General features: G+C 58.1%; 1 non-coding gene and 1 gene segment (V, D, J or C); both read left to right on the top strand.

Moving 5' to 3' along the window:
* Window positions 1-6921: 6921 nt before the first annotated feature.
* On the top strand, window positions 6922-8427 carry LOC149521142 (Ig heavy chain V region 3-like). The segment is given in 2 exon segments: window positions 6922-7066; window positions 7158-8427. Coding segments are annotated over 2 exon segments (402 nt in total).
* Window positions 8428-24904: 16477 nt separating this feature from the next.
* LOC112545656 (U1 spliceosomal RNA) lies at window positions 24905-25067 on the top strand. The gene has a single exon (XR_003089190.3). It is a non-coding gene; the product is annotated as a U1 spliceosomal RNA (small nuclear RNA).
* The last annotated feature ends 278 nt before the right edge of the window (window positions 25068-25345 follow it).

The raw sequence follows: 25345 nt of genomic DNA, 5'->3' as shown, positions 1-25345 counted from the left end.
CCTCTGCAGTAGCTTTTAGACGCGTGTGCAGGGGGTCAGTGAATGAAGGATACAGATGGGAAGAATTACAAGAACGGGATGAACAAACAAACATCCATCGCAGCGCGTTTCGATGGCCTGGTTCTCACACCCCTGCAGGAGAACCACCAAGCGATTCGCCATCACGTTCATACCCACTGCCAGCTGTTGCTGCCTGAGTTGTGTAGCCCTAGCGACTAACCACAAAGCATCAGCAGTGGACAGAGCCCAGGGCACTTGAAATTCCTGCGGGATGCCCAGGCAGCAGTAAGGACGATTTGGGAGGGGGGCATGGTCTATACAGCACCGAGGGACGGCTGCCCCAGCCCCACTCTTTTGACCTGTGACTACACCCTTCCTGAAGCACAAAGCTGCCTCCCCCACCTCTGGCCGGGCTGAGGCCACCGCTGCGTATTAGTTTTCCCCCAGATCAGCTGCTGTCAGGGGGCGGAGCTGAGACCTCCCGGCCCCCCCGCCCCGCACTAAGGTTCCACAATTTCACGCAGTCACCCTGGAGATAAAAGAACCCGCACCTCGGCCACTGATGACGTCACTCTGCTCACCGCGGGCACCCAGGTCAATGAGAGCAGTGACGTAGCTAAGGGCTGTAAAATAGGGCGGGGCCAATCGCTCAGAGAGAGACTGATGCGCGGGGGGTCACAGGGTTGCGGAGGAATCGGGGGCACGAAGGACACCGAAGGGCTCCCCAGAGACAGGGCCCGATGCGTCTCTGGGGCTCCTGTGAAATCTCCGTCCTAAGTTAGGCATCACCTGAGTTGCACATGGCGGGGTTGGATCGTTGTGTCAGGCCAGGGGACGGTGTTGGGGGGATGGGCCAAACCTTCGCTTTTCCCTTGGGGAAAAGTATCTTCCGGATCCTCAGCCCAGGCGCTGCGCGCCCGTAGCGAGAGCCCGTCCGAGTCCGCCTCTCCAAGACCAGAAAACATCCCCCACCTCACCGGGGAAGGAGCGTGTCTCTTATAAGGCGGGATATGCAAATGAGGGCGTCAGTGTCCTGTTTAAATCTGGCCCCGTCTCTGCCCAGGCTGCACCCGCAGAGACAATCCGCAGCCCTCGGGTCTCTGCAGGGAGCAGCCAGTCCCTCCTTCCACAGTTGGAAAATGAAAAAGTTTCTCCTTTTGCTTTTCGCTGTAGCCGCTTTGCGAGGTATTTTCTTCCTCCGAATAACGGGAAGAGTCGGGATAATATTGTGTTATCGCTGCTTTGATCCCCCTATTAACACCCGGTCTTTATTCCCCAGGTGCCCGGTCCCAGGTGCAGCTGGTGGAGTCCGGAGGGGATGTGAAGAAGCCCGGAGACTCTCTGCGCCTCTCCTGCAAAGCCTCCGGCTTCACCTTCAGTAGCTACTGGATGAGCTGGGTCCGGCAGGCTCCCGGCAAGGGGCTGGAGTGGGTCGCTACTATCGAGTACGATGGGGATAGGATATTCTACCTTGATGCCGTGAAAGGCCGGTTCACCATCTCCAGGGAGAACTCCAACAACCTGCTGCACCTGCAAATGACCGGCCTGAAGCCCGAGGACACCGCCCGCTATTACTGTGCGAGAGACACAGTGAGCAGAAGCCGGTCTGAGCCCAGACACAAACCTCCCCCTGCAGTGAGCAGCGAAGCCGTTTGGCGCTGGGGGCGCCCAAGCTCCATGCAGGAAATGAAACCGAGTTCAGAGAGAGGCTGGGACCAGCAAACCCCTTTCACTGGCGTTTTTAGCCCTCCGCCTTGAGGGGCGGCAGCTTCCGGGTCAGGGCTGCAGTGGGTTGGGACGGGGATATCAGGGCGGTTCCACCCGGCTCACAGAGAACAGCTCCTCCTTCCAGAGCCGGGTCACCGTCTCCGCTTCCCCCTCCCAAGAACCAGGTCTCCCTGCAGCTCAGCTCGCTGACAGCTGCGGGCACCGCCCCCTATTGCTGCGCCCGGAGACACAGCGACACAGAGCGCAACGGGGACCCTGCCAAAAAGGGGAAAATTCTCATGGGATTCTCCGGCCTGTCTCAGCCTCTAATTTACATGTCCAGGGAGAGCAAAGCAGACGCCGCATTTTTACTAGGTGGGAGTGAAGGGGCAGCGCGCGGTTTCTGTTTCCACCCCCAACAGGCTCCTGGGGTCGGTGCTAGACCCTCTTGGAACCTTGACACGGGACCTTCTGTGAATGGAACCTCTGTTGGGTCAGGGCTGGGATTTCCGAGCAGATCCACCAATGAAGGCTGTGACGTAGTGGGGGTACCTGGCTGGTTTCTATGCTGCTGGCTCTGGGGGAACCCCCACTGGCTGCCGTGGGGACCACGACCCAGCAAAACAGGATGAGTCACTATGCAAACCAGTGGCCAGACACCCCCCATGGAGAGGAACAAAGGAAGGTGGAATGCTGCCTTGGCTGGGGGGCAGGGCTGGAAGTTAGTGAGTTGGTTGCTGGCTGTCGGAGGGCATGGAGGAGAGCCTAGGAGAAGGGGCTGGAGTTTAGGGGCCCAGTCTCCCCCATCTCAAGGGGGCCTGAGGCATCCTAGCCCAGTTATTGTGACCAGATTACATCTGTGCTGCGCTGTGCTGGAGGAGCAATAAACCACCCTCAATTCCACTGGCTGGTGCAGTCTGTTTGTGCCATTTCGGGGTGCAGGAGACGGGGAACCCCCAACGCGCCGTCACACTGGTGTCAGGAGTGGGATGCACTGCACCCCGTGGATGAAGCTCCCAGCGGCAAGCGACAAGGCGCAGTAGAAGCAAGAGCCCTGGAGCCAGGCGTACTGGAGACAGAGCGAAGCGGTTCCTGGGAATCGTGGGGCGCTGCAGCACTAGACTGGTGAGTCTGCACCGAGGGGCCCAGCGGGCAGATGGCCTACGCCCGACTCTTGAAGGCAGAGCTGGTGGGGCTGTGCAGAGAGAGGGGCTTGCCTGTGCGGAAAGCAACCAAGGCCCAGCTGATTACCCAGCTGGAAGAGAATGACCAGCCACAGGGCCAGGATCTTGTCCCCAGGGGAAGCAGCCAGACCCCCCCTGAGAGTGTGTCAGGCTCAGAGAGGGGGAGGAGCGCTGGAACCCAACGGAGAGATGAGACAGCGTCTCCCGGGAGGCCTGCAAGCCGTAGCCCATCTAGGGCAGGGGCCAGCCCAGCGGAGCTGCGGCGGCTGGAGATCCAGCTGCGGATCAGGGAATTGGAAGTAGAGGACCGAGAGAAGGAGCGCCAAGATCGAGAGAGGCAGCGACAGCATGAGCTGGCCATGGCAGAGCGGAGAACCGGCGGGGCACCGGCTGCGCCAAGTGCGGATGGGCCCCAAGGTCCCAGGGCTGCCAGCCACTTGGAGAGGCTCGTGGTGGCCCAATTGAAGGACATGGGTGACATAGACGGGTTCCTCAGCTCCTTTGAGAGGGCCTGTGGACTGCAACGGGTTCCCCCAGCTGACTGGCTGCAGGAGCTCGTCCCCGCACTGAGCCAGGAGGCGGCCAGAGTGCTCAGTCAGCTGGAGGACCTACAGCCAGGGGATTACAACCGAGTCAAGGAGGCCCTGCTGCACAAGTTCGGGCTGACCCCCGAGATGTACAGGAAGAAGTTCCGGGGGGTACAGAAAGGGCCACGGGAGACCTATGTGGACCTGGCCTCCCGCCTGGCGCAATACGGCCGCAAGTGGGTGTCTGGAGTCGGAGCCCAGACCGCAGAGGAGCTGCTCAAGCTGGTCATGATGGAGCAGTTCTATGAAGCGTGCCCACCCAAACTGAGGCTGTGGCTCAAGGACCGGAGACCAGAGAACCCCCAGGAGGCCGGGAGACTGGCGGACGAGTTCACGGAGAGCCGGTCCGGGTGTGAACGGGAGTCCCGGAGAGAAAGGGAACCGCGCAGAGACCGGATCTCGGCTGAGCGACGGAGGGAGTCAACTACGGGGCGAGACCAAGGAACAGGTCGTCTGCGCCCCAGAGAACCAGCCAGGGCCTGGACAGAGACAGCCCAAAGCCTAACTTGCCATCGCTGTGGGCAAAAAGGCCACAAGAGGGCTCAGTGCACCAGGTCCCAGGACCGGGGACTTTCCAGGGTTAACTGGCTGGGGCGGGAGGAAGGGCAGGCTGCCCCAGAGGCAGGGGCTGGCAGGCAAACCTCAGCTCAGAGAGAGGGGAAGGATGCTCAGTGCACCTCCCCTGGGAGGTCTGATTCTCAGGAGGCGGATTTCTCCGTGTACCGGGTGGGGGCAGGACGGCCCCTGCGGAGCGAGTGCCTCATACCCCTGGAGGTGGATGGTAGGAAGGTGACGGGCTTCTGGGACACGGGGGCGGAGGTGACTCTGGCCCGATCCGACATAGTGGCCCCAGAGCGGATACTACCCCACGCGCAGCTGACCCTGAAGGGCATAGACGGGTCCCCGTTTAAGGTGCCTGTAGCCAGGGTGCATCTGAAATGGGGGGCCAAGGAGGGCCTCAAGGAAGTGGGGGTGCACCCGCACTTGCCCACCGAGGTGCTGATGGGGAACGACCTAGAGGAGTGGCCCCACGAATCCCAGCGGGCTCTAGTCACTACCCGGAGCCAGAGCCAGCGGGGGGCTGACAACGTGGGTCCAGGGAAGGACTCCTGGCAGCGTCCTCAGGGTCCCATCCCAGTGGACACGGGGTCCAGCCAGGCTGGGACTCCGGACCTAGGCAGAGGTGGGGGACAGGTCCCGATCCCTGCCTCAGCAGCTGAATTCCAGGCTGAGGTGCAGGCAGACCCCTCCTTGCAGAGGCTGAGGGACCGGGCTGGCCTCCGTGCAGCTCAGCCCCGGGGGAGAGGTGGCCAGGAGAGATTCCTGCGGGAGCGTGGGCTCCTGTTCCGTGAGTGGCTCCCCCCCAGGAAGGTGAGGGCATGGAGGGTAGAGCGGCAGCTGGTCGTCCCCCGAAAGTATCGCCTCAAGCTGCTGTATTTGGCCCACGACGTCCCCGTTGGGGGCCACCGGGGGATCCGGAGCACCCGGCTGAAGCTGCTCCAGCACTTCTATTGGCCGGGAATCTTTACAGCCGTGCAGCGGTACTGCCGGTCCTGTGACTCCTGCCAGAGGGGCGGGAAGGCCCAAGACAGGAGGAAAGCGGCTTGGGGGTCTCTACCCCAGATAGACCCTCTGGGCTTGCTGAGAGAGTTATGGGAGGGGAAGTCCTCCCTGGATGGAGCATCGGGGGTGGAAGCCGCCCTGGCTGTCCAGAGAAGGCTCGCTGGGCTCATGGCCCCGGCCCGAGAGACCCCGGCCAGAGATCAAGGCCAGCGGAAGGGTGGGTGTGACCCCCGAGGACAGGCCTGGGCCAGTCACCCTGGAGCGGGGCGGCGAGTGGACAGAGGGAAGCCAATTCATGTGGGGCCTCGCCACGGCCGGCCCGAGTCAAGGGGAGCACCCATGTCCCCAGGGCGGGTTCCCACGCAGAGGACCCGAACTTCCCTAGGTCACGAGCGGAGTGACCCTGCTCAGTTCGCTCTCGGAGGGGGGAGAACTGTGACGTAGTGGGGGTACCTGGCTGGTTTCTATGCTGCTGGCTCTGGGGGAACCCCCACTGGCTGCCGTGGGGACCACGACCCAGCAAAACAGGATGAGTCACTATGCAAACCAGTGGCCAGACACCCCCCATGGAGAGGAACAAAGGAAGGTGGAATGCTGCCTTGGCTGGGGGGCAGGGCTGGAAGTTAGTGAGTTGGTTGCTGGCTGTCGGAGGGCATGGAGGAGAGCCTAGGAGAAGGGGCTGGAGTTTAGGGGCCCAGTCTCCCCCATCTCAAGGGGGCCTGAGGCATCCTAGCCCAGTTATTGTGACCAGATTACATCTGTGCTGCGCTGTGCTGGAGGAGCAATAAACCACCCTCAATTCCACTGGCTGGTGCAGTCTGTTTGTGCCATTTCGGGGTGCAGGAGACGGGGAACCCCCAACGCGCCGTCACAAAGGCGCCTTCCAGCTACTCGGAGGGGGGAGGCTCAGCTCGCGGCCCACAACCCACATTCCAAAATTCTTTGCACAAGGATAAACAGCCCCGCTGCGGCCCCGCCTCATTGACTCGGGCTGGCCCCGAGGCCGGTTGCGGGACCTAGAGGCAGAGACCAGTGGAGCGGGCTGGAAAAAGTCAGAGAGAGACCCCTGCGCAGGTGGGATCCGATCCCATTGGTGAGGGGTCAGGGGCCATTGGGGCGGATCGGGCGGGGATGGGGTTTTGCATGAGGGCTCCTGCCCGGGGCTGCTCCTTCTACTTTAGTGTCCCTAGGGGTGGCCAGTCCGGGCCTCTGCCTCTAGCGAGGGCGGCCCGGCCCTTCTCACACTGGTTCCCACCCCAAAGCCAACTCCCCTAGTTGCCCGCCATGGGGGGGGCGGTCTGGCTTCCGGCCGTGACGCGGACCCTGCATCGCGCTCCATGGCCGAGGCGATCCGGGCAGATTTAGTGGCTGAGTCGGGAATTCTCGAAGGAGCCCAGTGAAGTGGGGGCCCGAATCCGCCCCGCAGCCTCGCTGCTCCCGGGTACCTCGACTCCGTCCAGCCCCTGCCTGTGGGGCGAATGCGGCCCGAGAGCGGGAGACCGGTGCCCGCAAACCCCTGACCCCGCAGGCCCCGAGAGCCGCATCCTCATCGGCCTCAGTCTCCAGCCAAAGGGTCTGGTCTCCGGCGGGTCCCGAAGCCCGTTGGAACCAGTCGGGCCCCGGCCTGTCAGCGCATGCGCTGTGCGCGGCGCTTTGGAACCCAGGGAGGGGGCGGAGCCTACGGGCTGGTTCTTCGTTTCTCTATTACAGACAAGTGGTGTCAGGGCGCCGCGGTATCACAAACGCCCCGCCCCCCTCTGACTGCCCGGGCCAGGCTTCCCATTGGCGCCGGGCAGAGAAGGGGTTTCCGACGCTTATAAGGAAGGGGAAATGCAAATAGGAGAGACGGGTTCTTGTTTAAAGCTCCCCCTTTCTCTGGCCAGACTGCAGTGGGACCGACCATCCCCAGCTGTCCCGCCCGGGCTGTGCAGCTCCCAGCCACCGCCCCCTGAGAAACTGCCCCTCCCGCATCAGGAGAAATGGGACTTTGGCTCCATGTAGTTCTCTTGGCGGCAGCCCTGGCAGGTGGGTCCTACGCTAAATGCACTGGGCAGGCAGAACACAATGTGCATGTTCTGTTTCCGCGCTAATATTTCTACCGCCTCTTTACCCCCAGGTGCCCGGTCCCAGGTGCGGCTGGTGGAGTCCGGAGGGGATGTGAAGAGGCCCGGAGACTCGCTGCTCCTCTCCTGCAAAGGCTCCGGCTTCAACTTCGGCGGCTACTCCATATACTGGCTCCGGCAGCCCCCCGGGAAGACGCTGGAGTGGGTCTCTCGTATTTACGATGACGGGAGCTCCGTGTCCTACGCCGACAGCGTGAAAGGCCGATTCACCATCTCCAGGGACAACCCCAACAAGCTGCTGTATCTGCAAATGACCGGCCTGAGGCCCGAGGACACCGCCCGCTATCACTGTGCCAGAGAGAACCACAGCGCGACATCCCCCTGCAAAAACCCCGCCGCCGGCCCGTGAGCGAACAGCTGGGCGCTGCACAGACCCAGGGGATCTGGTTCATTTCACGCTTCTCCTACTGATTTCAGCAGACTCGATGGGTTCAGTCTCTTAATAAGATCGCTCCGCACGTGGATTTAATAGGGAAGCCTGGATGGACCTCGACACAGAGAGGGAGGGGCTGATTCCGCCCTCAGCCTGCAGCCAGAAATTCTCAGCCTCGGGGGAGGGCGCTTAGGTCCTGTGTAAGCAGCGGGCCCTGTAAATAGGGGAGAGAGGTTCCTGGTTAAATCTGTCCCTGTCTCTGCCCAGGCTGCACTCGCAGGGACAATCCGCAGCCCCTGGGTCTGTGCAATTACCAGCCAGTCCCCTGAGAACTTTCCCCGCCGGACCAGGGACAATGGAACTTTGGCTCCATGTAGCTGTCACGGTAGCAGCTCTGGGGGGTATTTGCTCCCCTCAGAAGCACTGACGGGACCCGGGAACAGTCTGTTATTGCTGCTGCTCTCAGCCTGATTCATAACGTTCCGGTTCCCAGGTGCCGGGTCCCAGGTGCAGCTGGTGGAGTCCGGAGGGGACCGACTTTGGATTTAGCGCGTCTTTGCGAAAGACTCGGGTGTTTGGTGACCCTGGTTGAGGAGACACCTGACCAATGTGGAGACAAAAAAAGTGTCCCCGACGCTCCACACCCTGTGACTCTGGCTGGTGGCGGAGAGTCTCTGCCGACGCCTTTTCCCACCCGCGGGGGCCTCTGTGCGCAGAGCTGCTGGCAGCTTGATGGCTGCGGGCCCTGGAGAACTCCCGTTCGGGATCGCTTTGTGTCCTCTGTGGGGCGGCTCTGCAAGGCTCTGAAAAGGCCTCCACACGGGAGTGTCTGGGAAGAGCTGGCTAAAGACCCTTCCTGCTCACAGGAGACTCTGGCTTGGCCGGCCAGGTCCTCCTCGCAGCCCCCAGCTTGTCTGTTCGGCCCCGTTTGAATCTCTCATCAGGAAGAGAAAAGGCCCGGCCGTGTTTGTTCCGGGAGGAAAGAGCCTCCCCCGGGGCTTAGTCTTGGCAAGTGGCCAACGCCAAGTCAGGAGCCGTTGGGAAGGTTCCCGGGGCCCAGAGCTGAGCCAAGGCAGCTGCAGGGAACACACAGAGCACTGGCCCCGCTACAGACACAGTGGCTGGGGGAAATGCGCATGTCAGAGCCTCTGTCACTGAGCTGCAGCTTCCTGTGCCCAGGGAGCCGGACACTCGAAGGGGGGAGATGGGGAAGGGCCACACTGCGGAAGTTGAAAGTTTCTCTGGCACCATAAAGTAGAATATTTAAAAAACGCTTCAGCTGGAAGGAGCCGAGCTCAGCTGGTTAAAGTGCCCCTGCCTAATAAACAGGAGAACCTGGGTTCAACTCCCAGTGGTGCCTTTCTATGGCCTCTGCTCACCTTTTCCAATGGCCTTCTGGGAAACAGAAGAGCCCTGAACAGGTCCCCCAGTAATGGCTTGTTGAGGAAAAGGCTGATTGGAGAGAATAAAACCAGGAGCCTGGAGCTGGTGAGGAGGCTTCTGGGACTGGCCTTGGCAAGGTAGCTGCTCTGACTGCAAGTGCTGGGACAGGAGAGCAAAATCCTCGTGATTCCCTGGAGGCAACAGCGCCCTGAGAGCAACCTCTGCAGACCGGGCAGCAATGGAGAGTGACTCTCCTCTCGCCTCCCTTTGGCAGGCCAAAGGCAACACATGAAGCACTGAACAGAGGCCTGGGCAAAACACCCTGGGCGGGCCGAGTCCGCCCCTCCGCCCACAAGCCACAGGATCAGGCCCACAAACGCAGCAGGGAGCCTCACAGACTCCCTGCTTGCCGGGCCCTGCACGCCGCTCAGAAAACCTGCTGTCGAGCCACGAGGGCACCGCTGGGTGTTACTAAGCCGGATACACAGAGGGCGGGGGAACCGTCTGAGCTGAGACCAAACCCGCCCCCGCAAGGGCCTGGTGGGTGGAGCGCTAATTCCGCAACAACGAGACCGAACTCCCAGGTGTCTCCCCGAGACCGCCATTCACGGAGTGACCCTGCTGGCTCCATCGGCCCGGGGAGCGCAGGTGCCTGGGTGCGTTTACCGGAGCAGGAAGGGGCCGGTGCATCCACCCTCGCACTGTGACCCCAGGGCCTCCCCCTTTCTGCTTTAAGCCTCCCTCTGTCTCCCTCCGCAGGCAGTGGAGGGCGGAGCCCGTAACAACGAAGCAGGAAGGCCGAGCCCTGGGCGAGGGCCGGGGACTAGAGGTGACGATCTCCGGCACCGACTGGCCATTCGGAAGGGTGAAATGTCTCCCTTTGTAAACGGGCCGCCCCCGGGCCTCTGCAGCTACTGAGCGTCACGTGGGACTTTTATCCGGCCCCGCAGCGCTTCTCCCCAGCCTGAGGAACCGGAGTCCAAACCCGCCCCACAGCACAGCCCCGACCCGCCATCTCCCGAGCCGTCCTGGGACAGGTTCTTATGGCCTAGGAATGTCTCATTGATGTAACTGGCGGCTCGTTTGTACCATTGACACCGACCTCGGCAGTGGGGGTGGGGAGAGCGAGAGAGAGAGAGGGAGAGATGAGGTATATGGGGATAGATAGATAGATGGGTGTGGGGGAGAAAGAAAGAAAGAAAGAAAGAAAGAGGGAGTGAGGGATGGGAAACCCAGCCTGAGGCTCTCCCTGACTGAACATCGAGTGGCCACTCTCACCGGCTGTGTGAGCAAAGGGGACTGAGAGCTGAGGGGAAGCTTCAAGCCCCTGCACCGGCTCTAGCAGCAGAGGACGGAGCTTTGTGTCTGGGGCTGTTGCCTGTGACCCCGCCGGGGGCAGAGAGAGGAAGGGCTGTGGAGCTCTCCTGGGGACTGCGCTGCACTTGATAGAGCCCCACAAATCTGGCCATGGGCTCTGCTGGCTTCTCTCCACAGGGAGCAGTGGGCATGCAGGACTCCCAGCATGAGCCCCACGACCCACAGCTTAGAGGATGGGAGGGGGCGGGATCGTGTCTTCAGCCAGTGTGTGCTGGGAATTCAGGGGGTGGCAGCACCAGGGGCTGTCAGGGATCGGGCTTCAGCCCTGCAGACAGAAAGGGCTGAGGCCCCTCTTGAAAAACCCTGCGTTAGGGAGCCCATGGGGAGGGGTGACACAAACCACTGACTCACCCCCACAGCCGGACCCCCCTATCACACACAGGCTACCCGTCCTCTTCCCGGCCTCTGCTGCTTGCCTGAGAGCGCCACCTGCTGGCCACCGCCTGCCGCGTTCTCCTGCCAGACACACAAACAGGCGGCTGCTGCGGCTGCACTGACTGAGACTGACCAGCAGGGGCAGCAGAAACACGAGACACTTTGCCTATTAAAAATGTCGGGAAACCTGCAGGAGGGTTTAGATAAGAGACTGTCCCATTAACATTGGGCTGGATGGTCACCCTCGGGATCGCTGTTCTCGGCCAATGGGAGCTGCGACAGCACAGTTGTGGAGCCTTCTCCATCACACAATAGCAGGTCAATCTCATGAGAGGTCCCTGTGCAGCTGGAAAGTGGGATTCAAACCCCCACCAGCGTAGCAACACGGGACTCGGAAAAACTGTTCCCTGTGAAGAGCTCCGATCACTCCGCATTGAGTCTGAGTCACACGCTGGGACACGCAGGGGAGTGTGACTCTGTTTCCCACCACACACCGCTCCCTGCCTAGGGCTCTGCTGTGTTTATACTCCCTGAGTGAAACCCGCATGCAAATCCCTGCCCCGGAACTGTCTGGTTAAATACCAGCCCCTGGTTCTGGGAGCCTCAGTCTCTGCCAGACACAGACCTGCCCGGCCCTGCCCGCTGGGGAGTTCCCCTCAGTGCAGAAGAACAAGAATGACGTTTCTGTGGCTTTTCCTTTCACTGTTCTCGGCTCCCAACCGTGAGTGTTTTAGAGAGAATTGGGGACAGGGACAGAGATTCAATGACTGGCTAATTTGTTCCCTGTTTTCTTTCCCTTTTCCCAGGTGTCCTCTCCCAGGTGCAGCTGGTCCAGTCCGGCCCGGGGGCAGTGAAGCCCGGAGAGACCCTCACCCTGAGCTGCGCTGTCTCCGGGTTCTCCATCTCTACTCAGCATTACAGCTGGCATTGGAACCGGCAGCCCCCCGGGAAAGGGCTGGAGTGGGTGGGATACGTGTATCCATATGATGGGAACACAGGCTACGCGCCGTCTCTCCAAGGCCGAGTCACCATCTCTGGAGACACCGCCAAGAACCAGTTCTCGCTGCAGCTCCGCTCGCTGACAGCTGCAGACACCGCCACCTATTACTGCGCTAGATACACAGTGACACAGAGCGCAGCGGGCCCGGCACAAAAAGGGGAAGCGGTTTCTGAGCAGCCTGGCGAGGCCAGAGGAGCAGGGCGAGCGGGGCCCCTCAGAGATCAGGACACACACGGGGATGGATGCGAACAGCCCACACGCTCCTGTCCGGCAGTGACCGGGGCGGGGCGATTGTCTGTCAGACAAGAACACAGAGCGCAGGGACAGTCTGATTCCCGGTTCTTTCTTCTGTCTGTGCCATTACGGGGGATATAAGGGTTCTGGGAAGCACCATCCCCGACCCTCTTCACGTGACAATCCAAATGATACAAATGGAATTAACTCGCTCTGCCTTGTACAGCTCGGGGGACGGGGCGGGACTCCTTGGGATCCCACCGTGCGAACTGGGGTGAGGTGGCTGGGTTGAGGCTTGGGAGTCAGACGCAGGGATTGGCTCCTGGATCTGTGTGACGTAGGGGTGGTACCTTGCTGGTTGCTATGCTGGGCAGTGGGTTGTGAGTGACCTCCACTGGCTGCTGGCTGCAGCACGGCCCAGCAGGACAGAGGTTAGTCATTATGAAAGAGGGCTTCAAAACTCGTCAGACAGGTATCTCCCAGAGAGCGGAACAATGGGAAGAAGGGGAGTGGAGCTCTGGCTGGGGACAGGGCTGAAAGTGAGTTAGTTAGTTGCTGTCTGTGATCATGGAGGAGACAGACTAGGGAAAGGGGCTGGAATTTAGGGGCCCAGTTTCCCCCATCTCTAGGGGGGCTGAGGCATCCTAGCCTCAGTTCCTGTAACCAGATTACATCTGTGCTGTGCTGTATCCTGGAGGAGCAATAAACTCCCTCTATTCTACTGGCTGGTGGATTATGTCTGTGCCATTACGGGGGTGCAGGAGACGGGAAAACCCCAACGCGCCGTCACACTCTGTCACTCTGTTGTTGCTGGGAGAGTCCCTGCCACTAGCTGTGCCTCTATTTCTCCCCGCCCCCTTTTCTTATGGGGAGGGGTTGCAAAGTTGAACAAACGAGTCTGGATTCTCAACTCGTGTCCATTTGGGCAACTAAATCCCTTAGGCGCCTTTGGAAACATCCCATCTTGGGCGGTGGGAGCTTTGTGCACAGGAGGGTCACACGGGCCTTAAACTGAGCGGGTCCCTCTCGGGGCCTTTGTCACACAGACCCCATTGGCCTGAGACCTTTTCTGTTAGTGACACGTCAGGCGGGAACCCCCACTCGGAGCTCTGCCTAGATAACTGCGCGGACCCATCGACTCCATATCGCAGCCCCTCAAGCACCGCTGAGGTCAAAGTAGCTTCAGTGTTGTCTTAGATCGGGGCAGAGTCCATAGATCTGCTCTGGCCTCCTCCGTGCCCGTGTCCCTCCAGTCAGATTCTTAGGCCATTTATTTGTCCAGGCGGGCACAGCCGAGGTTTCGTCAAACGATGTAGCCCCGCCCACATGCAAATGAAGCAGGAAAACTGCCTGGTAAAGAACAGCCAGGGGGCCTCGCTAACAGGCGGCGGGTTTCCTGCTTTGCAGCGCACGAGGTGGGAGAGGAGAATGACAATGATCGGTCTGGGGTTCTGTTTCCTTCTGGCGGCTGTCTCAGGTGAGTGATGGATGCGGGTGTCTGCTGGGCACAGCTGGGCTGGAGGAGCAAAGATGGTTTCAAGGTGAAGAAGTAGGAGGTGGATCAGGAACTCTGGATTCTAGATCCCAGCTCTGAGCACATCGCACAGGGTGGCATTTTCAAGCCAAGTAGCAGGTTTTGATGCCCAGGTTTCATTACTCCGTATTAGGAATCCCGTACACAGCTTTGAAAAACCGCCAGACCAGATCGTGCCTCAGTTTCCCCTCTGAAAAATGAGGATAATTGTACTTCCCTTCCCTGCTGCACAGGGATATGACGGGGACAAATTCGTTCTTATTAAAAGGCAGATCAGAGATTGCCTTTAGGAGGCAAGACAAGGGCTTGGATAAGACCGGGAAGAGGAGGAATAGAAGGGAATTAACGGCATTTGTATTGTTTTTTCCACAGGTGCCAACTCCCAGATCCAGCTGACCCAGTCTGGGGCAGAAATCAAGAAGCCCGGAGAGTCCATGAAGGTCACATGTAAAACCTCCGGCTACACCTTTACCGACTATTGCATTAGCTGGGTCCGGCAGGCTCCCGGGAAAGTCCTGGAGTGGATGGGATACATCTGTCCTAGAGCTGGTAGCACTAGCTACGCCCCGGCCTTCCAGGGTCGAGTCACCCTCACCAGGGACAACTCCATAAGCACGGCCTGGCTGCAGCTGGGCAGCCTGCGAGCCGATGACACCGCCACGTATTACTGTGCTACATACACAGTGACACAGACCAGAGCTACAGCCCTTCAGAAACCCCAGTGAGAGAATCCAGGCATCCTGCCACCCCTCGTGCCTTTAGTCCCTCCAGGGAGAATTTGCCCAGGTAAACAAGCCGGGGTCATTTCTCCCCAATTTCATAGGCCCCTCACGGTTAGTGGATGTTTCTGGCTGCAGCGCTAGGTCAGTTTTCAAAATATGAATTAGGCTTCTGTGACAGTCACCTGTGTCAGCAGCAAAACAGCCCGGAGCGAATGCGGAACGAGAGGAGATTTGAGGGAGGGGTCTTTTAATATCTTCTCTTGAAGCTGTTTCTCAGAGAATAAATTAATGCCCCCCCATGTCACCCTCCCCTTCACTACAGAGGGTCTCAAATCCCTGCTCTCACATCAGGCTCAAGCCGGATGATCCTGGCTGTTTCATTTCTGGGACGGCGTGTTGGGGGTCCCCCGTCTCCTGCACCCCGAAATGGCACAAACAGACTCCACCAGCCAGTGGAATTGGGGGTGGTTTATTGCTCCTCCAGGATACAGCACAGCAAAGATGTAATCTGGTTACAGGAACTGGGGCTAAGAGGCCTCAGTGCTCCCCTTGAGATAGAGGAGTCCCAGCCCCCCTCCCCAGCTCCTTCTCCCCTGCTTTCCAGACAGGAACTAACTCTACCTCTCCCAGCCAGGGCAGCATTCCACCTTCCTTTATTTCTCCCCATGGGGGGTAGGCTGGTTCAACCGGTATGGTACCTTTGCATAATAAGGTTTTCCCTGATGGGTCTTGCTCCAGACAGCAGAGGTCACCACAGCCCAGCAAGTACCCCCACTACGTCACAATTTCCTAGGTAAGAGCTCTAACCACTAGGCTATAGGAAACCACACCGATTACTTTTGTGACACAAGGGGCTTGGGAGTGTTATTAAGGATCATCTGAAGCACCTATCTTTCGGACAGGGCTGTGAATCCCAAATGCAGTTAGATACTTAACTCCCTTTCCATGTGGGACCCCTCCTCGGCATTTGCTAAAACTAGATGCTGCACCAGGCAGCCCCACCACCTAGCCGTGCTGCCTTTTGTAGGCCTCCAGCTCTCCTCAGCCAACAGGGGCTGTGATCCCCCGTACCTGGGGAGGCGCAGGTACATACAGTGATGCGGATTTGGCCTGTGGGCCAGTATTTGTCCATCACTAGTTTACAGCAAGTCACAAGTGACAGCAGGTCACGTGGGGTATTTACCTCACCCGTGTGTCCATGGACAAACCCCACACACGTGTCTGTTCCCAGCAGCCCTGGTACCTGTTTCAGATCAGTCACAGAAGCTCTTTCTAAGGAGCGGTCAGTGCTATTGTGCCCGGTTTCACAGAGGGGGAAACTGAAGTACAGGAAGCAGAAGGGACTTGCCCGCAGTCCCCCAGCACCCAGGAGCAAAGCCAGGAACCGCATTCACGTCTCCTGAGTCCCAGCCTGATTCTTTGTCCCCACAGACCAGCCTGCTCGTTACCCAGCAGTGTGGGCGTGACCGCTGCAGGGTTGCAGGTAAGACTAGAACCACCTTTTTAATGCCGGGGATGGCAAACCCATTCACAAATTTTGGCATGAGCCGTTCCTGACCCAGCCGAAAGCCACTGACTCCAATGGAAATCGGCCTCGCGGCTTCTGGGATCGCTGCCGGAGCTCTCGTGTGAACCGGATTCTTAACCTCTTTTTTTCTTCTTTTGCCCCCAGATTTCCTGTCTCAGGTGCTGTGACGTAGTGTGGGTACCTTGCTGGTTGCTATGCTGGGCAGTGGGCTGTGGGTGACCTTCACTGGCTGCTGTCTGTAGCTTGGCCCAGCAGGGCAGGGGATGAGTCATTATGCAAGGGGGCTCCATACCTGTTTGACCAGCTATCTCCCAGGGAGCGGAACAATGAGAAGAAGGGGAGTGGAGCCCTGGCTGGGGGCAGGGCTGGAAGTGAGTTGGTTATTTCTGTCTGATAGCATGAAGGAGACAGCCTAGGGAAAGGGGCTGGGATTTAGGGGTCCAGTCTCCCCCATCTCAAGGGGGGGGGGCTGAGGCAATCTAGTCCTGCTCTGTAACCAGATTACATCTCTGCTGTGCTGTATCCTGGAGAAGCAATAAACACTCTCTATTCTACTGGCTGGTGGAGTCTGTTTGGGCCACTACGGGGGTGCAGGAGACGGGAAAACCCCAATGCGCTGTCCCAGGTGCAGCTGGTGGAGTCCAGAGGGGATGTGAAGAAGCCCGGAGACTCTCTGCGCCTCTCCTGCAAAGCCTCCGGCTTCACCTTCAGTGACTACCAGATGGAATGGATCCGGGAGTGGGTAACCCTGGTGAGCAAGCCCACTGGCTCTAAACAGTATTATTCCCCGGCTGTTCAAGACCGATTCACCATCTCCAGAGACAACTCCGTCTCCGCTCTGCACCTGGGCATGACCGGCCTGATGACCGGCCTGAAAGAGGAGGACACCGCCCGCTATTACTGTGCGAGACGCACAATGAGAGGAGATGGATTTATACTCAGACAAAACTCTTCGTCTATTGCCTTGTTTCTTCAACTGTGTTCGGCGGAGAACGCTCAGGTCTGTCGCGACCGCTTGAGGAACAATTGCGGCCGCTAGAGCCGCAGCGGGTGGTGCGAAGGGTGGAAGAGGTGAGCGAGCGGTTACGCGGCAGGAAATGAGGCGGGGCTCCCCGCGTTCCTCCACACGCGCTTCTGCGCCCGGCTTGTATCGCCCGTTGCAGGGGGGAGGAGAGTTGCGGGGCCAAGAGCAGAGCCAGCTCTGAGTGGCTGCACGCTGCTGGGCTGGGGATCCTGCCTGCCAGGGCAGAGAACTGCCCTACAGCCGCTATTGATACGTTAAGTTTGGGATACTTGGATTAAAAAAGATGTTCCGTTTTTCAAAAGAGAATTAAAAAGATACTTAAATAATCATTGAGCAGGGAGCGAATATTCTCATTGTCAATAAAAGTCGCTTGGTGTTCAAGGTGTGGGGGTGGGTTTTATTTCTCAACCAAAAACTCTTGGTATTCCTCATGAAAATAGGTGTTTGGTGTTCCTGGGACTTAAAAAGTTTAACAAATACTGTCATACAGGACAGCCCATCAATGGTTGTTGGCCAAGATGGGCAGCGATAGTCTCCGAAGTTGGGAATGGGTGACGAGGGAGGGTTCACGGGATGATTTCCTGTTCCCTCTGGGGCACTTGGCATTGGCCTCTGTCAGAAAACAGGGCATTGGGCTACACAGGTGTGACGGCGCGTTGGGGGTTCCCCGTCTCCTGCACCCCGAAATGGCACAAACAGACTGCACCAGCCAGTGGAATTGAGGGTGGTTTATTGCTCCTCCAGCACAGCGCAGCACAGATGTAATCTGGTTACAGGAACTGGGCTAGGATGCCTCAGGCCCCCTTGAGATGGGGGAGACTGGGCCCCTAAACTCCAGCCCCTTCCCCTAGGCTCTCCTCCATGCCCTCCGACAGCCAGCAACCAACTCCCCAACTTCCAGCCCTGCCCCCCAGCCAAGGCAGCATTCCACCTTCCTTTGTTCCTCTCCATGGGGGGTGTCTGGCCACTGGTTTGCATAGTGACTCATCCTGTTTTGCTGGGTCGTGGTACCCACGGCAGCCAGTGGGGGTTCCCCCAGAGCCAGCAGCATAGAAACCAGCCAGGTACCCCCACTACGTCACAACAGGCAATTAGTGTTACACGCTCTGGCGGTTCTTATAGGCCTGTAAAAGCAAGGAGGAGCCTGGGGCACCCGCAAGGTTAACACACGTGCAGAGAATCTTGCGGTTACGTGGGTAAGACCCACTGCATGAGATGAGTTAGTTGTAAAGCCACAGACTGGAACGGCTGCCCCCCCCCCCCGAGACTTCTGTCCCTGCATCCAGCCATTCTCAGGCGCAGCCCGTTTGTACTGACACTGCCGGAGCGGTGTTTGTATTTGGCGCCTTCGTTTCCCCAGCTCATTTTGAGGCATCTCTTGCGCCAAGGCCCGGACACCGCTGACTGCGCGGGCATTTGGATCCTACCATAAGACAGATCAGAGCAGGGGTGGGCAATGACTCGGCAGCGGCTCACCAGGCTTAGCTCTGGTGGGCCGCTGCCGCTGTATTTACCTGAACCTCCGCAGGCGATCCGCGGCCAATGGGCGCTGTGGTCCCCTGAACCTGCGGAGGCGCAAGTCAATATGGCGGTGTGGGGGCCCGCCAGGGGCTAACCCTGTCAAGTGGGTCTGGCCCTGGGTAAGAGTCTCTCTCCCAACACTCAGCTCCGCCGGCTGGAGGAGTCTCTGCCACTTCATCCCAACTGGGTGGATACCAGCATGTGACTCCCTGTCCCAGCGGGTTCTGCGGAGTCTCAGTCAGGCCCTGTGCTCACAGCGTCCCCCACCCCTCACAAAACCGTCTCCCGGCATTATATGTGCGCTGAGCTGCAAGGGGACATCTGACCCCCAGGGCACATCGCCCTGTACTGAGCGCTCAGCCCCTGGCCTCTCTTATACCCACCTGGGAACCCGCATGCAAATCCCTGCTTGGGGCTGTCGGGTTAAATACCAGTCCCTGGTTCTAGGAGCCCCAGTCTCTGCCCAGACACAGACCGGCCCGGCCCTGCGCGATCTGAAGTTTCTCTCAGTGCCTGAGAGCCAGAATGGAAGCTCTGCTGCTTTTCCTTGCTCTGCTCGCCGCCCCCAGCTGTGAGTGTCCGTGGGGCACGTGGGGGAATCAGCGGCAGACCCTGGGTTCATTCAGTGATTAATTAATTCCTGGCTCTGTTTCCCTGCCCCCAGGTGTCGTCTCCCAGGTGCAGCTGGTCCAGTCCGGCCCGGGGTCGGTGAAGCCCGGAGAGACCCTCACAATGAGCTGCGCTGTCTCTGGGTTTTCTGTTAGTACCAGCGGCTACGATTGGCACTGGATCCGGCAGCCCCCTGGGAAAGGGTTTGAATGGATGGGCCGGGTATATCCATACAGCAGCGGGGCCACAAACTACGCCCCGTCTCTCCAGGGCCGAGTCACCATCTCTGCAGACACCGCCAAGAACCAGTTCTCGCTGCAGCTCCGCTCGCTGACAGCTGCAGACACCGCCGCTTATTACTGCGCCAGGGGAGACACAGTGACACAGCGCAACGCAGGGCCTGGTACAAAAAGGGGAAGCGGTTTCTATGCAGACAAGCAGGGCGGGACAGGAGACAGCCTCAAATTGACAGACGCTGTCTCGAGGTCTCTATTATGGACAGCATCTGTCTGTCTGTCTGTCTATCCCCATGCACCCCCTCTATCTAACTAGCTAGCTATGGAGAAAAGAAATTATTTAGGGGGGATATTATAGAGTTCTGCACCCTCATGAATGCTGTTGGAAAAGGTAAATAGAGAAATGAGGGATCTGCCCTTTTCTCCCAAGGCAAGAACGAGAGGAACTAACACAGAGCTAGCAGCAGAAATACACGCAGGACATGCTTTCTCACATACCGCAGACTCCACCAGGAAAACTCACTGTCATGCGATGCTCTGGTGCAGTCGTTCCCAACCATTTTTATGCCACAGAACGGCAAACCCATTCAAAACGTTTGGAGGACCGGTAGCATATTCATATGGAAACAATGAAAACGCAAATTAAATGTTACTGGTCTGCCTAGCCCCAAGCCAGCTCCTTGCTCCCCATTGCCTAACACGATTTGATCCCCACTCCTACACCCTATGCCGTTTGACCTTTGACCTCTGACCCTACAGCCCATGCCAACACTCTCTTTTCCCATGAGCGGCACTTCTCCTTCGCCCTCCTCCTTCCCCGAGCCTGGCAGAATATTTATTCCAATTTGTGTACAAGAGAGGTTACCTTCTGGGGAGTTTCTGTGGTGTAGTGGTTATCACCTTTGCCTAACACACACAAAGTGCCTTCTCTTACTGGGACTCTCCTTGGAGCCCTGTTAAGTGCACCTCCTGCTGCCCGGCCTGTCCCTCAGGTGAGTTCAGCTCTCCTGTGTCGTCAGCTCAGAACGCACCTTGGTGTCAGCCTGGGGAAGTGAGATGAGTCAGGCTGGTCACCTGTTGGAGGCTTGTGGCTTCTTGGCCTCTGGTGCCCTTGGTAGGTGGCACATGGAGTCGGCTCTTCTTGCTGCCTCCCCTGTGTGACCTGCCAAAGGCAGAAGCGAGGCAGGAATGGGGCAAAGAAGGAAGCTCAAGCTAAGGGAGGCATGAAGGTCAGAGCCCTTCCCGCTTTTGTTCTGTGAAAGCCTGTGGGGTGCGACTGGCTGTTCAGAGGCAGACTCCTGTGCCTGTCTCATGGCATCCTAGGGTTAGCTACAGCAGCCCAGAAGAAGGGAGGGATTCTGGGTGGAAGGAAAACAATCATAAGCTGCGTCCGTTTGGCCGAGCTGGGTGGGCGATGTCGGCCTTGACGGGCTCCCTGTCAGCCTTTGTGGCTGCCCCAGCCTGTGATTTGTGGCGTATGATGTGGGGTGGGGCTGGCTGTGAGCAACAGGGATCCACGAAGCCCCCACCTGCCCTGCCGGCGGTGCAGTCCGAGGAGCGCATCCTAGAATGGAATGTCTGGGACCGGACCCAGCGCTATTGGCCGCCCCGCTGTTCTCAGACTCTCCTGGACAGGCTGGCGCAGCCTTTCACCCGCAGGAGGCTCCCAGGCCCTCCGCCCTTATCGCTTCTCCACTGCTGCTGTGTCCCCGGGACTCCCCCTCTGTTCCCTTGGCTCCCTCAGCTCCCGGGCCCGCAGTTCTCCCCGCCAGCCGGATCCTGTGGATCTGAGTCTCCAGGCTGCTGCCTAAGGGCTCCCCAGGAGAAAGGGAATTTCCTTCAGACACTGGCCCCACAGGCTGGGAATGGGGGTGTCGCTCCGGGCTCAGCCGGGATTCCTTGAGCTCCTGGTGCACAAGCAGCGTTAAAAGCCCCGGACACGGGCTGGACACCTCGGCTCTCGGGTTAACAGCCTGACGCTCCGCCAGCTGCGCTAGTGAGTGACCTTAGAAAAGATTCCAGGCTACTGGTACGAGAGGGAAATAGTTCCCACGGGCACCCAGGGGACAGAGCCACAAGGGAACAGCAAAGTGTCACGTGGGAGCGTTTCTTCCCGCAGACTGACCCTGGGCACAGGCTCCGGGAATTCCCGCCCCCAGCGCCCAGCACCGGGCCCATCTCACCCGGGCGGGGGGAGCCCTTGGTTCTGTTCTGTCAGTTTCCTTCCTATCGCCTGTTACATTTTCAGTTCACAATACGAAGAATCTTCCTACTGAGACAATCAGTTAACTCCGAGCTCAGACCCATGTCCACGTGCTTCAGTGTCTGCCGGGATCGGGACCCACAGGCGGGTGCACTCTGACTCCTGCACCCGGAGCCCTCGGGAGTGGCGGTCAGAACCACAGCTGAAGCAGCGCGTGTCGCATATAAGGCGGTGTATGCAAATGAGGGACTCAGCGTCCTCTTTAAATCTCTCCCTCTGCTCAGGCTGCACTCGAAGGGACAACCCGCAGCCCCCTGAGTCTGGGCAGCGACCAGCCAGTCCTCTGAGACCTTTCCCCGCCACCACCAGGGACAATGAGACTTTGGCTCCTTCTCTTTGTCTCTGCAGCAGCTTTGGCAGGTATTTTCTTCTTCTGAATAACTGCCAGTTAGTACTTTTGTCATCCGATATTAACAAGCTGGGTCTTTAACTGCAGGTGCCCGGTCCCAGGTGCAGCTGGTGGAGTCCGGGGGGGATGTGAAGAAGCCCGGAGACTCTCTGCGCCTCTCCTGCAAAGCCTCGGGCTTCACCTTCAGCAGCTACTGGATGGACTGTGTCCGGCAGGCTCCCGGGATGAGGCTGGAGTGGGTGGCTGATATCAGCAGCGGCAGTGGGAGCAGCACGTTCTACTCTGATGCACTTGGGAGTCGATTCACCATCGCCAGGGACAACCCCAACAACCTGCTGCACCTGCAATTGACCGGCCTGAAGCCCGAGGACACCGCCCGCTATTACTGTGCCAGAGACACAGCGACACGAAACCTATTGATGCCCCTGCAAAAACCCAGGCTGCAGAACCCGCGGCCGCCACGCGGGGCAGAAGAGACACAAACAGCCGGACGCTGGGCACAGAACGGGAACAAGTTTCGGTGGGTGAAATCCAAACCCGCGGGGAGATTTTAAATCTTTTCATTACCAAGCAACGTTCCCCCCTTTGCTTCCCCAGGGCCTGCGGGGCAGACCTCGCTGGCTGCCTCTGCCAGTCCCGTGGGGGCGGGAGCCCTGTTCCCACAGCCCGGCTCGCATTGCAGATCGGGCACTTTCACTGAAGCAAAACAGTGATAGAAATGTAGCCGTGTTAGTCTGGGGTAGCTGAAACAAAATGCAGGACTATGTAGCACTTTAAAGACTAACAAGATGGTTTATTAGATGATGAGCTTTCGTGGGCCAGACCCACTTCCTCAGATCAAATAGTGGAAGAAAATAGTCACAGCCATATATACCAAAGGATACAATTTAAAAAAATGAACACATATGAAAAGCACAAATCACATTTCAGAAGAGAAGGCGGATGGGGGGGGGGGGGGAAAGGAAGGTGAATGCCAGTGAGTTAATGATATTAGAGGTGGGGAAGGATAGATGTCTGTGAGTTAATAGTATTAGAGGTGATAATTGGGGAAGCTGTCTTTGTAATGGGTAAGATAGCTGGAGTCTTTGTTAAGTCCCCTGCCGAGAATGTCGAATTTTAGCATGAATGCCAGTTCAGAGGATTCTCTTTCAAGTGCAGATTTGAATGTCTTCTGAAGTAGGATGCAGGTTAGCAGGTCATTGAGACAGTGTCCTTTCTGGTTGAAATGAGAAGCAACTGTTTTTTCTTTGTGATCCTGTCTAATGTCTGTTTTGTGGGCATTGATTCTTTGGCGAAGTGTCTGAGATGTTTGTCCAATGTACATAGCAGACGGACACTTCCGGCACACGATAGCATAGATTATATTTCTGGAGGCGCAGGAATATGTATTCTTGATCTTATAACTCACTTGGTTAGGTCCAATAATGGTGTCAGCAGAGTGAATATGTGGACAAAGCTGGCAGCGGGGTTTGTTGCAAGGGAAAGTACCAGGGTTGGTATTAGTGTGGTATGTCCTGTGGTTGTTGGTAAGAATCATCTTGAGGTTAGGTGGTTGTCTATAGGAGACTATGGGTCTGTCTCCCAGAGCTTCTTGGAGTTTAGTGTCCTGTTCCAGTATAGGTTGTAATCTATTGATAATGTGTTGGACAGGTTTAAGTTGGGAGCTGTAGGTGATGACAAGTGGTGTTCTATCGTTGGTTTTCTTGGGTCTGTCTTGTAGTAGATGGTTGCTAGGTATTCGTTTGGCTCTTTCAATTTGCTTTTTTATTTCTCCGGGTGGGTAGTTGAGGTTTATAAATGCTTGGTAGAGATCCTGAAGTTTCTGGTCTCTGTCTGTGGGATTAGAGCAGATGCGGTTGTATCGAAGGGCTTAGGGCTTGGCTGTAGATGATGGATCGTATGGTGTGTTCTGGATGGGAGCTGGAAGCATGTAGGTAACTGTATGAGTCAGTGGGTTTTCTGTAGAGGGTGGTGTCGCAAAACGTGGTTGGTGGGATTCGTTGCTCCTGCGCTCCCAGCTCCCTTGGATCCACCCCCGGCCAGAATCCCCGCGGCCTGCGCTCTGCAGGAAGTCACGCTGAGTGGTGCCAGCGGTCCCTTCTGCCCTGCGCTCTGTGCCAGTGCCCGCGGGGCGGAGGGAGCCGGAGAGAGAAACGCGCAGACACGGTCAGTCCAGGGGCAGTTGTCAGAGGGGCTACAATCAGACGGGATGTGCGGGGCGCTCTGTATCTACGGGCCTTGGGCGTCTAGGAACATAGCACTTCGCAGCCACGTTTCTAACGCAATCCTGGCAGCGAGCGGCAGTTTTCACCCACCCGCCAGCCTGATACTCGGAGGCTACGTCTACACTGGCCCCTTTTCCGTAAGGGGCATGTAAATTTCACCTATCGTCGTAGGGAAATCCGCGGGGGATTTAAATATCCCCCGCGGCATTTAAATAAAAATGGCCGCCGCTTTTTTCCGGCTTTTAAAAAAGCCGGAAAAGAGCGTCTAGACTGGCCCCGATCCTCCGGAAAAAGCGCCCTTTTCCGGAGGGTCTTATTCTTACTTCAAAGTAAGAATAAGACCCTCCGGAAAAGGGCGCTTTTTCCGGAGGATCGGGGCCAGTCTAGACGCTCTTTTCCGGCTTTTTTAAAAGCCGGAAAAAAGCGGCGGCCATTTTTATTTAAATGCCGCGGGGGATATTTAAATCCCCCGCGGATTTCCCTACGACGATAGGTGAAATTTACATGCCCCTTACGGAAAAGGGGCCAGTGTAGACGAGCCCGGAGAGTTTGTCGCCCACAATCCCCCGCTTCTAGCAGCAAATCGGTGTCTGGGCCTGACACCAAAGGCTGGGATGTTAGTCGGTGTCTTTGCCTTGACTCCACGATTCCCGCGCTCACGAGCAGCACGTGGGCATCGGCTGCAGAGCCGGGTCTGGCTTGACAGGGCAGGGTGCTGAGCACAGGTAGCCCGGGGCGGGACCTATCCGGAGCCGTGTGAGTATTCAGATGTGTCCGCGCGGAGCATTGTGGGAGCGGGAGCGGGGTGACCAGCAGGGGCCCGATTGTGGCGAGTGCGGCTCCGGGTGGGGTCCCAAGTTGGAGCCGGAGCAGCTTGCGGCAGCAGGAAGCGGTGTCGGCGGGGTTGTTTCAAGGTGGAAGGCGGGTCCCACCGTGATGTGAGAGTCGGGGGGCTTGAGGGCCAGCGGGGCTTGTGGATAGGAATGTATACTTACCTGGCAGGGGAAATACCACGATCAGGAAGGTGGTTTTCCCAGGATGAGGCCCATCCATTGCACTGAGGATGCGCTGACTCCTGCGATTTCTCCGAATGGGGAAACTCGACTGCACAATTTGTGGTAGTGGGGGACTGCGTGCGCGCTCTCCCCCGACTTCAGTAGTGGAAAAAAAGTTGATTTTCTTCAGAAGTACAGGGTAAAGGTAAGAGCTGCGATTTTGGCTCGCTTTGCGTAGATAGATTGTATTATTTAAAGAGCGCTGGTAGTAGAGTATCTAGAGCGGGGCTCTGTGTGTTACTTGGGTTTATGTCTTCATTGTTTTTGAAATTCCGTTCGGGGTGTTTCATTTATTTCCCCCATTGAGCTTTGTTTTTTGTTCGTTTCCGTTTCTGCATTTTTCTTTCGTCCGGTAGGAGAATAGTCTGATTAA

This window comes from Pelodiscus sinensis, chromosome 30, assembly GCF_052426305.1.
Source record: "Pelodiscus sinensis isolate ZL-2025 chromosome 30, ASM5242630v1, whole genome shotgun sequence".
Lineage (NCBI taxonomy): Eukaryota > Metazoa > Chordata > Testudines > Trionychidae > Pelodiscus > Pelodiscus sinensis.
Note: the sequence above shows the minus strand (reverse complement) of the source record. Positions and strands in the feature narration are given on the sequence as shown.